Raw genomic sequence first — 14856 nt, forward strand, 5'->3', positions numbered from 1 at the left:
AAAAAGTAACCTTTTCAACTTCATTTATCAGCTAGAAAAACAAGAACCAAGGAAGCATTCATACAAAATGTTCACAATATAATCAAAATGTCGGGCAAGATTGAAACAAAAAACTTAAACAATGAAAAACAAATAATTTTTAAAGAAAATTCATAAGCTTTGAAAACAGAAAAACAAACTGCAAGTACTTATTAATAATACAAATAAGTCAATAAGTAAATACAAAAAAAAATAAAATACAGCCATTTTTAAAAGGTTTGTTAACAACAATCTGGGGAGATTGAACACAAATTGAAAAAACACTTAAATAAAATTCGTTAGTTTCCATCCATTAGTTTCTTTTTAATTTTGTTCAGCTTGAATAGAAAGTGTCACAATTAACGCTTTCTAGACCTTTCCCATGGAGGGAAAACTAGTAACAATAATGATGATGTGTCAGTTTATGTAGACACATGTATGTCAGATTTTACTGTCAATCTCCAGAACCATGATGAAGTGCCATCATAGAGTTACATACAAGAACAAGAGGGCGCACTGGCCTAAATACGCGAACCGGCATGCGCGCAGGCGGCCATTTTCTAAGTTGAACAAACAGCATTGCCTAGCGTTCAATAAACACAAACTCCAACATGTGTTTCATATTCAACACACGTACAGAATGGCGCGCGCGTGTCTCCTTAAGGTTCTGTCATGTTTGTGCAAGAAGCATCACCAGTACGCCCTCCAGTTCTTATATATAACCCTATGAGTGCCATTTGAATGGACCCTTCCCATGAAATATGCTAATTACATTCACGCATGCGTACAGACCCTGTTGGTTGGCAAACGCCATAGAGTTGTGCACTAAGCAGACGCGCAGTTGCGTCTGAGTCACGCACCCATTAGCCGTGTACAAAACAGCGCGATGTTCCCTCATTTTGCCAACCAAAATGTTAATGCGTACGCGCTACGTGCAATTTAGGAAGGGTCTATTGACGCAAGGTCAAAGGTTATGTTCTTACCATCGCTACAATACTCTCCATGGACACCGGCAGGGCAGGTACATCCTCCGTTAATGGGGTCGCATTTACCGCCATTCACACAGGGGCAAACTTGATTGCATCCCTGACCATAGGTATTGAGAGGGCACGCTGGAACAGGAATGGAAATAACACAACTCAGAATCAAGACAAATATGACAATAAAACAGGTAACAATCATAACTACACAGCTATGGTATTTGGTCCTTGAAAAAAGTGGGACCACATTATCGAGTACAATGGGATGGTCTAGATGTACGCATACTGTAGGCATTAAAGGCACTGGACCATTTCGGTTCAGAAAAAAAAAAAAAAGTTCACAGATTTACAAATAACTTACAGGGTTTACAGAAGGCAATGGTGAAAGACTTCTCTTGAAATATTATTCCATGAAATGCTTTACTTTTTGAGAAAACAGCAAAACAATATAAATTCTCAATAACGAGAATTACGGATTTATTTTAAACACATGTCATGACACGGCGAAACGCGCGGAAACAAGGGTGGGTTTTTCTGTTGTTTTCTCATGACTCCGATGACCGATTGAGCCTAAATTTTCACAGGTTTGTTATTTGATATAGAAGTTGTGATACACGAAGTGTGGGCCTTTGGACAATACTGTTTACCGAAACTGTCCAATGGCTTTAAAGGCATTGGACACTATTTGTAAATACTCAAAATAACTTTTGACATGAACACTCACTTGGTTACGAACAATGGAGAGCTGTTGATATTGTACAACATTGTGAAACATGGCTCCCTCTGAAGTAACATAGTTTTTGAGAGAGAGGTAATTTCTCACTCTTATAGTAAAAGACTTCAGGCCTGAAGCCCTTTTTTAGGCATTTGAATACACATACATTTGTGCAGCAAGGGTATTTTTTCTTTCATTATTCTCTCGCAAGTGTTCAATGACCAATTGAGTCCAAATTTGCTCAGCTCTTTTCAGAGCCATTACTCCCACAAAAGATAATTACTACTTGGTTGTACCCGCAAGTTTACTGTACTTTAGTTAATTCCTTCACAGATTTGTTTTTATGCATGTTGGGATCCACCAAGTGAGAATACTTGTCTTTGACAATCATCAAAGGTGCCCAGTGCCTTTCAAACTGGATACAAATTTAAACATGTATGAGATATTCATTTTGGTTTTTACCTATATACACTGATGTGTGTTAAGCACTGTATACTCAGTACACCCGAGTTCTGCGAAAAAAAATCACAGGCATATTACTAGGGTGGGATTCGAACCCAAGACCCTTGCAATTCTAGGGCAGTGTGATATTACCAACTAGTGATACTTACTCTCGTTACAGACCAAGCCAGTCCAGCCCGGTGGGCAGTCGCATCCATCCTGCTCTTGGTTACACATAGCTCCATTTGAACAATCGCTACAGCTGAACTCACACTGCGTACCAAAGGCACCCGGTAGACATCCTGGATGGAGCAAAACAGGTTACCATCATCAGGCAATCAATGCATAGGTCGCCATAGCTGATAGGATTTGCCCTTGACTTATTTAGTGACTAGGGCCCAGTTTCATAAAGCTGTTTAGCAGAAATAACTGATTTGCAAAATTATTTGCTAAGCAAAAATTGAGTGGGGTACCAGTCACAACAATGTAAATTTAATGTGATTTTGGCGGGTAAAATGTTTTTAGTAAGCAATATTTTTCTGTGCTTAGCAAATTGTTCTGCTTAGTCTTTATGAAATTGGGCCCAGCCAGCAGGACCAGTTAGGTAAGCTTGTCACGTCAAAGATTAACCCGAAACACCCAAATCACAGGAATAACATCATCAAAACATAAAAGGTTATTGGAAAACAACCTTTAGGAGCTTCGCCCAATGTGGAGCTACCCCTAAAAAACAGCTAGAAAGGTCACAACAAGGCTATATCTGGCTTATGCGTGGCTTAGACCTCACCCCCAAAATAGCCTACAATTATGTATCAAGCAGGAGGCAGTGCTCCTTGGCTTAAACTCAACAAAGATAATGTAATGGAGCAAGACTTTTAAAAAAAGAGACTGATCAAATGAGTGCGATGGAGTAATGGAAGCTGACAAAGTGTTTCCTGAGGTGGGGCAGGCGGGAAGTTGTTTGCCAACTTCTCTAGTAACGAGGAAAAGCAATCAACACAAACCGAACAAAAATATTTTTTACTCCTAATATAAGTTGCTTTCCTTTGGCTTCATGCACAAAAAAATGTTGTTTTCTAGAACAAAAAATTCAAGAGGATTTTATTTTCAGTGATTTTAAAGTAAAATGTCGTGGCAACTTTGACAATCATGAATATGTATAAGGTGAATTGTGAGTGAATTTTTTTTTTTTTTTTTTTTTTTTTTTTTTTTCAGTTAAATTGTGATAGCTTCAAACAATTCTAATCGGAAAGCTAGAAACCAATCTACAAACAAAGGAATAGAATCAGCTGATATGAATTAAGTATTATAATAAAATAAAAACATTATAATCCTTGCTACATCATTAGACATACACTGTAGGAAGAAACTTTATTACTCTCAAAAAGAAAAATGGCAAAGCACAAGTTTAAAAAGCACCACAAGTATCAAACATTTCAAAAGTTACAAATAAAATTATTGCACAAGAAACAAGCGCACAACCCTCAGAGAGAGCTGCCAGCTCTTGAATATGCATGACGTAATTCCTTAAAACACTATCAGCTCATGAATATGTAAGACTTACTTATGCTAATATCCGGCTGCAGATGTGGTTGAAAGTCTCCGCGTCCACCAGGTGGGAGGATAAGAGGTGATGGTGTCCTGATCTCTGGCACACCTAGTGATAAAACAGGCGGTGGAAAAAAGAAAAACCATTACAAAATGTAACGGTATCCATGGTGTCACATCTAAAGGAAGAGTAACTTTGTAATGGGTGAACTCAATAAATAAACTCCAAGAACACACACAAAAATTAATTTGAAACAAACAAACTGGTAAAAGGGTAGTTTTGTGACAACACGTGCGGAATGAATTCACCACATGGTACCAAATTGAATACTACCATAATGCACAAACAAGTCTATTATTCCAAACCGCAGTGGATAACATTGAATGGTCAGACAGTAGGAGGGTTGACTGTGTACATTCACCACTTGGTACCACATTACACATACAAATCTAGAGTATTATTCCAAACGTGGTGGATAATATTGAAAGTAAGTCAGACAGTAGGAGGGTTGACTGTGTACAATCACCAAATGGTACCACATTGAAAGCTACCATAATACACATAGAAATCCATTATTCAAGACCACAGTGGATTGAATGGTCAGACAGTAGGAGGGTTGGCTATGTACAGTCACCACATCAGATAGTAGTCCTAAGGAATACTTACGTCTGCATGTTGTGCCGTCAGAGTCTAAGATGAATTTTTCGTAGCAGAAACATTCGTAGGCGCCAGCGGTGTTTTGACACAGCTGACTGCACCCTCCCTGGTTGTTTGTACACTCGTCAATATCTGGAACAAAACAAAACACATTTTTGTTTATCTTGGCAACTTCCTTCCTAATAATTAACAGAAAAATGGGTTAAAATAAGCATTGAAATAAAATCTGCAGATGTGTTTTCAATAAACAACTTGACTTTAAAGGCAGTGGACACTTGGTAATTACTCAAAATAATTATTTAGCATAAAACGTTTCTTGGTGACGAGTAAAGGGGAGAGGTTAATGGTATAAAACATTGTGAGAAACGGCTCCCTCTATAAAAAGTGCCTTAGTTTACGAGAAAGAACTAACTTTCCACGAATTTGATTTAGAGACCTCAGATTTAGAACTTGAGGCCTAAATTTCCACAGGTTTGTTATTTTATATATAAGTTGTGATACACAAAGTGTGGGCCTTGAACAATACTGTTTACCGAAAGGGTCCAATGGCTTTAAGACCAAGAGTTTCAAGCTATGATTTGACTTACCATTACATGAGCATCCATCGTCGGCCAACTCGAAACCAGCAAAGCATCCGCACGAGTGACCACCCTCCGTGTTGTAGCAATCATGGTGACAGCAGGACTGACCATTCTCACACTCGTTCTCATCTAGACGACAAGGAGGGGAACAAGGGGGGAGGGGAAAGACGAGTTGAAAATGAAATCTTTGTAGTCGCAGCTTTGGCCAAATAAAAACAAAAACATGCGAAGCCTTTTTTGAAAAGCAGAAAGGAGGAGGGCCTTTTTTTTTCTTTTATTTTTAATGGCTGCCTGATATATTTTTAAAGACAACCAGCTGGGATATTTTTATTTGTTTTTTTCCCTTTTTTTTCTTGCCTAAGTTCTTTATAATTTAAAAGGAGGCAGATTTTTAAAAAGGAAGGGGGCAGGGATTAATGCTAACAATAATTTTTTTTTTTTTTTTTTTTGGGGGCCTTTAGGGAAAACTCAAAAGTCACAATGGTTGTAATTTTCTAATTGGATCACACAAATTAGATCAGTGGCTCTGGGCATCCATGGACCAGACTAGGTCACCGTGGTCCAGTGGTTAGACCGCAGGACTTGCAATTACCAGGTTGTGGGTTTGAATCCCCCAAGCTAACAGCTGATTTCACAATGACTAGAACAAGTATTGTCGTCTAGTTACTGAATCACAATTTCTTGATTTGTGCAATACATCATCATAGAAGTTAAACCAATGTGTGTACGAGAAAGATTTAATTGGCGGTTGCCAGCTTGGTGCTTTTTCTCCTTGTGGGAGTTCTCTTGTCGGGGAAGATCATCTAGACAAACAAACAAACAAACAAACAAACAAACAAACAAACAAACAAACAAACAAACAAACAAACAAACAAACAAACAAACAAACAAACAAACAAACAAACAAACAAACAAACAAACAAACAAAAATTATACCTTCACAAGTCAACTGGTCCATACGGAGTTGAAACCCGATTGGACAAGTACAGATTGCTGTACGACTGCTGGCTATGACGGTGCAGTTATGTTGACAGTTGATATTCCTGCATGGGTCGACTGCCTCAATAATCACCATGGATTCCTCTGTTTCAAACAAAAAACACATAATTGAAGACAATATTGAATGAGGGTAAAGTTAGTTTGACTTTGGACAATCACATAAGTTTATATAACGAATGTTAACTTTTTATTTTGAAATTGGACATTTGACATTCACATAGGTTTATAAAACAAATGTTAACTTTTTATTTTGAAATTGGACATTTGACATTCATATTGGTTTATAAAACAAATGTTAACTTTTTATTTTGAAATTGGACATTTGACATTCACATAGGTTTACACAACTTTTTATTTTGAAATTGGATATTGACATTCACATAGGTTTATACACCGAATGTCCAACTTTTTATTTTGATATTGGACATTTGACATTCATACTGGTTTATACAACAAATGTCTGCTTTTTATTTTGCTATTGGATATTGGACGAACTTTTTATTTTGATATTGGACATTTGACATTCATATTGGTTTATACAACAAATGTCTGCGTTTTATTTTGCTATTGGATATTGGACAAACTTTTTATTTTGATATTGGACATTTGACATTCATATTGGTTTATACAACAAATGTCTGCGTTTTATTTTGCTATTGGATATTGGACGAACTTTTTATTTTGATATTGGACATTTGACATTCATATTGGTTTATACAACAAATGTCTGCGTTTTATTTTGCTATTGGATATTGGACGAACTTTTTATTTTGATATTGGACATTTGACATTCATATTGGTTTACACAACGAATGTCTGCTTTTTATTTTGCTATTGGATATTGGACGAACTTTTTATTTTTGATATTGGATATTGGGCATTCACCGAATGTCTACTTTTTACTTTGATATTCAGCCTCTGTAATTGGCACCACAGTACTACAAACCCCTCTGCTTGAAACTAATTAGTCACAAAGCCAGACAATAGAGGTTTTCAAAGTTCGTTATCTTTCCCCTACCACTTCTTGCTACCAGGGAAGTGATAGACTGTTGAGAAAGAAAAAAAACTGAACGTGAAAGCTGGCGAGTTCTCAGCCTGCTACCATACAATTATCTATGATGATAATAGCACTACTCAGCAATTTGGTGCAATCTATATGGCTTTATCTCATGTTTTATGAATAATATAATAATTTATAAAAATAAAAATAAAAAAAATAAAAAAAAATAAAAAAAAAAGTTTCCAGTACACATTTTTGGGAGAAATCACATCCCTGTGCTATCAAAGTAAACCTACGTTCGCATGATCTTCCGTCCGGCTGAAGTTGGTAGCCTGGTGGGCAATCACAGCGATATGACCCCTCAGTGTTGACACAGAAGTGAGAACATGAGTTGAATCCCATCTCACACTCATCTTTATCTGTTAAATATAAAGGGAAGGCATGCGTTTAGTAATCACTCGTTAAATTAATGGCATTAAACAACTTCTGGGTTAGAAGCCTACAGCAGCTTTCGATAGTATCAAGCATTTTGAGAAACATTTCACTTCGAAATAATGTGGTTATGTAAAATTATATAATTTTGTTCTGCCCCGGAATTTGAATCTGGGAAGCCTCTACTCTGCTACATGTAAGTATTCACTGTCGTATACATCTATACAATTGAACGGTTCCAGAAACCAAAGGTATACTTTGTCTTCGAAAACAAGAAAAGTCACAGCATAATCTTCCTTCCCCTTGGGAGATGTTTCAATTAAATTATACCTTCCACTTTCCCTAGAATCTAATACCCCAAACTGCAACTTTCAGATAAACAAAAGCATCAGGTCAAAATTTTGTGGATCTGCTTATAGGCCTTTCTTCTGAATTCTTGGCTTTCGGTCATAATTCTTCGCTTACTGTGCAAGCCCTGAACGTCTGATGTTGCATCATGTGACAAAGCCCTTAAGGCCGGTTAATGGTCGCTTGCGCGACCATCGGTCGTGAGATGGTCGTTGGATGTCAATCTTGACGCGCGATCCTAAAAAACACAGATTATGGTCATAACTGTTTTTTTTTTTTTTAAGGATCGCGCGTCAAGATTTCCATCGCGCGACCGACTATAAACCAACCTCTAGAGTTACATACCTGCGCATGTCTTCATGTCCTGAAGGAGGTAAAATCCAGTATGGCAGCTGCATCGTACGGAATCTTCATAGGTCATACAGAGTTGATGGCAGCCGCCATTATCTCTGCTACACGAATACGCACCTGCATCAATCAATTATAAATGAATCAATCAATTTACAATCGAACAATTGATTGCTTACAAAGAACAACTCACAAGTTACATTGTATGGCTTGCTTTTAATGAGAGTTCCATTTGAATCTGTCAACAAAAAAAAAGAGCAAAGTTATTGCTGAGGTTTTGGCAAACTTAGAGTTTCAAAACCAATGAGGCTTTCACAGTTAATGTCGAAGCGAGATGTGTTAATTCTATCTGAGCTCCCTTGTTGATTCTGCTTACTACATTTTTGTAAAAATATTGTTTAAAATCAACTGCCACCAGAGACGAGTTGCCACCTACTCCTTGGGATGTAGGCATGGGTATCATCCACATAGGAGCCTGGCTGGTAGAGTAGAATGCACTACCTTCCCAACCTTTTACAAGGCAATTATGGTGCTTTGCTCAAGGGCACAAACGTCATGACCAGGATTCGAAGCCACACTCTGCTGCTTGCAACACCAGAGCTTGGGTCTGTTGATTTAGACCGCTTGCCAAAGACACGCCAAAAAAGCATACATCTCAGCAGGCATGTACATGTATGCTTCATTTTTGAAAGGGCAAGGGCACCAAGGCATTTTCTCCTTGGTAATGGGCACCCTTTGAGGAAATCTTTACTGGAGCGTTTCAAGGGCAACAAGGGATGCCTGCCTTGGTGAAGTATCAGGCCTGTCTCAGATTTCAGATAGAACTCTCATTCCCCCCCACCCCCCCCCCCCCCCCCCCCGAAAAAGAAGTCATCCGAAGGACTTCAGGGGGGCAGTACTCACGAGCGCATGTCATCCCATTGGGTTCTAGTTTGAAGCCGTCGTAGCACTGACACGAGAAGTGTCCGTTAGGTTGCGATATACATTCATGATCACATCCACCTTTTCTCACCAGACACGGGTCTTCAGCTGTAAATGAAAAAGTCAATTTCAACTTGTTACTATTATTTTATTTTCACAAAGATATTTGTATAAATCTTTTTTAACCCCGAGGGATAATAGTTTATTGTCGACATTTCACACAATCATAGGGCCTCTTTTAAATCATGAAACATTTAGGTGAAGAAAAAAAGTGAAAACAATTGTCACAATTTTTACAAGGAACTAACACCTTGAGCATTTAGTTTTGACGAAGAACGTGAACAGAGACGAAATCCCTGTTATGGTAGATGTTAGCCAACTTATAATCGGTACAAGTATAAATAAATGTTTCCAAGTAGTAATAATTCTTCAGTTCTTTTTGGAGGAATGAGGATGGTGTGTTCTTAGTCATTTGCCTTTGATAAGTCAATATCAATCTTGTGAGGTTTGCGGTAAGATAATCTCTCTCACTATGACTAAGTTGTTGGGATTCTCAAAAGAATAGGAGGTTTAATTACTTGTTCTCCCTTTTCCCACCTTTAAACAAATAAATAAACAAATTTAAAGCAAAAACATATCTCAACTTTAAGTAACGATCCTTTCCCTGCTGTTTCCAACCCAGGCCACCTTAAAAAAAAAATTGTTAAAGAAGCATGCAAAAGAACATGTTCTTGACGCAGCATTTCTGAAACCTCTTCTCTCGTTCATAGAAACCTCACGGTTCCTTATTTTGCTGTACCTCAGTGCATAACAATATCAAGATAACCTTTAACCTCGATCCTCGATCCCCCCACTCATCCGTGCATAACACGTCTGGGAAGTACGTGCCTCTGTGGAACATTAATCCACATCATTTATACCCCCCCCCCCCAGCCCACTCAAACCAGAACTTGGCAAGACACACCAGGATGCCCGATTACGTCCAAAGGAACTAGCGATGCTCGTAAGTAGGCCAACCTCCCCCTTCCCTAAGAGCCCCCCACATGCTTTTCCACCTGTAAGCATATTTCTGCTGCCAAATTTCATCTTTCTCAATATCAAAAACCAAATAAAAATGCATCCAGTTAGGACCTTTTCTTCCGAGCTACAGATATGATAATCCAGCATGATATTTCAAAACAGCTAAGCTCCCAAACCCCTACGGCCTCCTTTCGTGGGCGTGACCCAATGACACCCCTGTACCCCAACAACAAAAACACCCAAAGACTTCCTACCCACACAACACCCAAAAACCTCTCCAGTTGACCCTACAATAATGCAAATCATACCCGAAGCTTCCAAATACTAGCCTACACCCCCGTTCCAACCCCACTTTCAGTGCAAACAAGGTTTTGTGCCTTCCGACAGCAAAGGGAAAACCTACCTGGTGTGTAATGTAAATTTTAATACCGTGAATGTGCATAATGTATACACACTGAGGCCATGGAGGAAATCCACCATGCAGTAACTATCCTCACCACTCCAGTCTAGAAGGAGTTTTTGGCACGTTCATTTCTCTGGGGAGGGGGTAGGAGGGCGATGAGGGCGGGGTAAACTAGGTTTGTGACGTCTTTGGATTGACTGACACTGTATGTTTTTTCTTTCTTGTCTGCCGGGGAGCACGTTCCACATCCGCTCCAATGGTTCCGCTGTGCAGTAGAATACCAATTAAACTAATAATTATTCACCCAAAACTTACTTTTCTTTTACCGAAGTGGGCCACGTCATACAGGCCTGGAATTTCATCTTTGAAAGGGCAAGGCCGTTTCCATTTTGCAAAGAGCATTTCCATTGGTAAATCTTAAAGTCAATGGGATACCTTTTGAAGGGGCATCAAGGCCAAGACCAGGGGCAACGGTGGTCATGGCCTCCATGGTCTGTGTGTAACTCCACCCCGGGGGACAATTTCACAAAGCCATTAAATTCATCGCAAGACAAATTTTCAGTATCACCATAGTGATTTGTATTGTGACATCACACTTTACTTAGCAACTACGAGTGATTTGCAGTTACGATCAATCTTAGATCTTTGTGAAATCGGCCCCTGGTCATACAACCAGGGGTGAGAGACATTGTATGTCTGAAACCATGCTCCGAGTGTTAGGAGGTATGAAATGATCACATCTTTTGCTAACCCCTAGAGTTACACATTGTAGATTCAAAGGAGCACTTCTGGAACAGCATCCTAACCACAACAGATGTAGATAAAACAGCAAGGATTTAGTTCAAAATGGAGAATATGCCAGCTTTTTTTTGTTCACGAGGCAGACATAAAAAGTCTCAATTCAGATAACGTCTGAAATGTCTAATCCCTGTACAAAAACCATCCTGCGAATGCGTTATGAGTTTTAACGTCAGAAATTTGCAACATATAATTCGCATCAGTTGAAATGTTCTCAACTTCTGCAAAACATTCAGGGTTTTTTTTTGGGGGGGGGGGGGGGTGGGGGGATGTTAAGGTCAGCTTACCAATGCAGGTTCTTCCATCAGATTGTAGTTTCTGACCGACTGGACATTCACAGGTGAAACTTCCCTCAGTGTTCAGACAAGAGCCACGGCATCCTGCGTTCTGAATTCGGCATTCATTGATATCTGAGGACAGGTGCAGAAAAAATGGTTATCAAGTTGGGCAATAGAGGGCGACCTTTTCATTTGGGTTTATGGGTTTATAGCTATATAGCCAAATTCTGTCTTCCTTTTTTAGTGACTGCTTTAATCCTTTCAAGAAGCCTTAAGCTATATATGAGAAACCTGAAATCGGGAAAAATCCTCAGGCCTGTATGCTTCGTCTTTGAAAGGGCAAGGGCACCAAGGACATTTTCTCTTTGGTAAAGGGCACCCTATGAGGAAATTGTAAATTTCTACTGGAACATTTTAAGGGCACCAAGGCAATGACCAGGGGGCATGGAGGCAAACAAGGGCTTGAGTCCTGATAGGCCTTGGGGTAGGATTTTTTCTCAAGATCTTTATTCACCATGGCCCTCTTTCCTTTTACCCTACATCTTAGATCAATGTAGCATGACTTAGCCAAAATACTGAAATGTGTTCTCGTTACTTTTTTCTTTTACTGTGCATGTTTTCATTTTTATTTCCTTGTAAGGTGGAAACTATTAATTTTCCGATTTGAACGACCCAGACATCCGCCCATCCTTATTGGCCTTGAAATAGTCTCCAACGTTGCCACTTGAAATTCCAGCCCTTAAATATAGGTCGTCTAAATTTCCAAAAACAAAACACTTCTGAACTCAATCTTGCCCCCCGAAAAATAAGGAACTAATCCGTGTTTTTTTCGCAGCGTCACGTAAAAACATTTCCCTTGGCTTTGCCCCGGCATGGCAGATACAAACTTTCCGATCTATTTTTAACCCACCTGTCATAATTGAATGACAGGCATTCATGTGTTACACGTTCGACAAAAACAACAGTGACAATGTTCCTGTAAAGTGCACGTTCTAAGGATGTCATGAATTGCAGACGATTACAGCAACGCCCAGGAATATGCTGGGACTTCCCCGACACAAAGGATAAACATAATTTCCATGTTTTGGGTAAAACATGAACACTTTTGTGTTTTTCAATAGTTGTTCATCCGCTTTTTCCATCTGAGTGCTGTCACATTTCAACTGTTTGGGGGAACACATCGGATATACGGCTGGAACAGTTAATTTCTTGCTCTATTGCTCTATATATCCTTAGCCAAAAACAGCTGCCTAAATAACTGCTCTGTAACAGAAATGTATTTTTTTTTTTCAAAGACTACATATTTTCATACCGATTTTAACCATACACCAAGTCTGGTTTTGCCTTGTTGAAATGTGTGTTACTAATCTGTTCCTTAATATGTCTGTCTGGCAAATTAATATGAAACATATTAATATGATTTGAAACAATCACTCTAATTATGAAACTGGAACAGTTAATTTCTTGTTCTGTTAACGGCAAATATACTTAAATAAAACCAGCTGACTAAATAACTGCTCTGTTAACAGAAACATATTTTTCTAAAGACTTTGCCCGATTTTGCCAGGTTTTTGTTGGTGTTACTTATTCATTCCTTATAAAACATAAATCAAAGACACTGGGGACTATTGGTAAACTAGTCTTCTCACAAGGTGTATCTCAACATATGCCTCAAATAACAAACCTGTGAATCGGTCATCGAAGTTGCGAGATAATAATGAAAGAAAAAAAACACCCTTGTCAAGAAAAGTTGTGTGCTTTCAGACGCTTGATTTCGAGACCTGAAATTCTAAATCTGAGATCTCGAAATCAAATTCGTAAAAAATTACTTCTTTCTCGAAAACTACATTACTTCAGAGGGAGCCGTTTCTCATAATATTTTATACTATCATCAGCTCCCCATTACTCGTTACCAAGTAAGGTTTTATGCTAATGATTATTTTGAGTAATTACCAGTAGTGTCCACTGCCTTTAACTGATTTTAAGCTCATTTATATACCTTATTTTTTCCCTGTTTATCTATTTAGGGATTTTGTTTTTAAATGTTTCTCTGTAAAGAGTCATGGAGCATCAGTGCTTTCGATGGATTTGGCTCTATATAATTTTTTACTCTTATTGTTATCATTTTTATTATTAATATTAATTTTTGTTTTTTCTTTCAAATGAGCATGTGCGGTTCTGAACTAGACTTACCTATGCACGTAACACCATCATGTGATAATTCAAACCCAGGTGAGCATCTGCAGTAGTAGCTTCCAATACTGTTACAGCAATCACCTTGACATCCTCCATTGTTGAACATACACTCATTGACATCTATATAAGAAAGAGCAAAAGAAGAAGAAAACAAAATTTAAGAACAAATTAATTGTCTTATTTGTTGCAAAGTAAAAGTAAAAAGTAAAGTCTGTGATGAGCCAGCGGCCACTCCCACCAAATGTCTGGTTTCCTTAAAAAAAACTGAGAGTATTTCTATTCCCCATGGGCAGGATGCCAGTCCATCCAAGATCTCACTAGTACTCCTGGGTGGAAAGAAACAATTATGATCAAGTGCATTGGACCTAAATTCAAATGGTCCCTTTGAGTTTGGGTCCATATGTCATTTAGCTTGGTATGCAGCTTGCAGCAACATATTCTTGATTTGACCTAAGATAAAATTTACAGCAACTTTTGTAAAAGTTAAGGTTTGATCGGGAGAGAGGGAAGGTTATTTTTAAACCCGCAAACCGAACATTAAAAAGAACATTCCCAAAACACTACCCTATTTCTGTGATGTCATTTCTACCATGGAGGTTTCATTTTCAAACAAACATTCAGAATTTCCTAAATCAACAAACAAGTTTCTTTTCCTGCGCCGATCATTTCATTCCTGCATGACTTTTCCACAAACTTCACAATCCTGACATTACAATGTGAACCAATAAAAACAAATCCTTTACCCTCGTTGCCTTTCCCTATAGAATTCAAAAGTCAAATCATGGTAGATTTATTTCATGTAGTTTCATTTCACTAAGGGATTATTGCTGTTGCTATTGGAACGTCCATTCACAATTTGTTTTCCATTGTTATATAAAAACGAAAAACCACCGATCGAGGAGTTTGAAAGAAAGCAAAAGGAGAAAACCTTCCGGTTGACTTCTTGATTTGGGACTGTGGTCAGCCCATGTTGCTGGTGATCATCCCTTTGTCAACAAGTAAGTGTTGAAAGTAGGCAGGGTAACTAGGACGGATTATTTGGAGCTGGTTAGTACACGCACTTCAAATCTATAATCCGGAATAATTTGCTACGGTGGTTTTCAAATCCAAACACAGGTTTCCATGGGATGCTATTTGTAGAGAGAGGTAGGTGAAAGGCCTACTCAAGCAAA

At 38.5% G+C, this 14856-nt stretch overlaps 1 protein-coding gene across 2 annotated transcripts in view; it reads right to left on the minus strand.

The window, feature by feature from the left end:
- The window catches only part of LOC117302373 (multiple epidermal growth factor-like domains protein 6), a 59832-nt gene that overhangs the window by 23035 nt on the left and 21941 nt on the right, over positions 1-14856 (minus strand). For both annotated transcript variants that reach the window (XM_033786299.1, XM_033786297.1), the window contains exons 2-12: positions 13682-13804; positions 11498-11620; positions 8972-9097; positions 8066-8188; positions 7237-7359; positions 5878-6024; positions 4948-5070; positions 4370-4492; positions 3719-3811; positions 2325-2456; positions 1002-1130 (exon numbers count right to left, since the gene is read on the minus strand). In XM_033786299.1, coding sequence (XP_033642190.1) covers positions 1002-1130; positions 2325-2456; positions 3719-3811; positions 4370-4492; positions 4948-5070; positions 5878-6024; positions 7237-7359; positions 8066-8188; positions 8972-9097; positions 11498-11620; positions 13682-13804 — 1365 coding nt within the window. The remainder of the gene's footprint in view (positions 1-1001; positions 1131-2324; positions 2457-3718; positions 3812-4369; positions 4493-4947; positions 5071-5877; positions 6025-7236; positions 7360-8065; positions 8189-8971; positions 9098-11497; positions 11621-13681; positions 13805-14856) is intronic.

This window comes from Asterias rubens, chromosome 18, assembly GCF_902459465.1.
Source record: "Asterias rubens chromosome 18, eAstRub1.3, whole genome shotgun sequence".
In the NCBI taxonomy this organism is placed as follows: Eukaryota; Metazoa; Echinodermata; class Asteroidea; order Forcipulatida; family Asteriidae; genus Asterias; species Asterias rubens.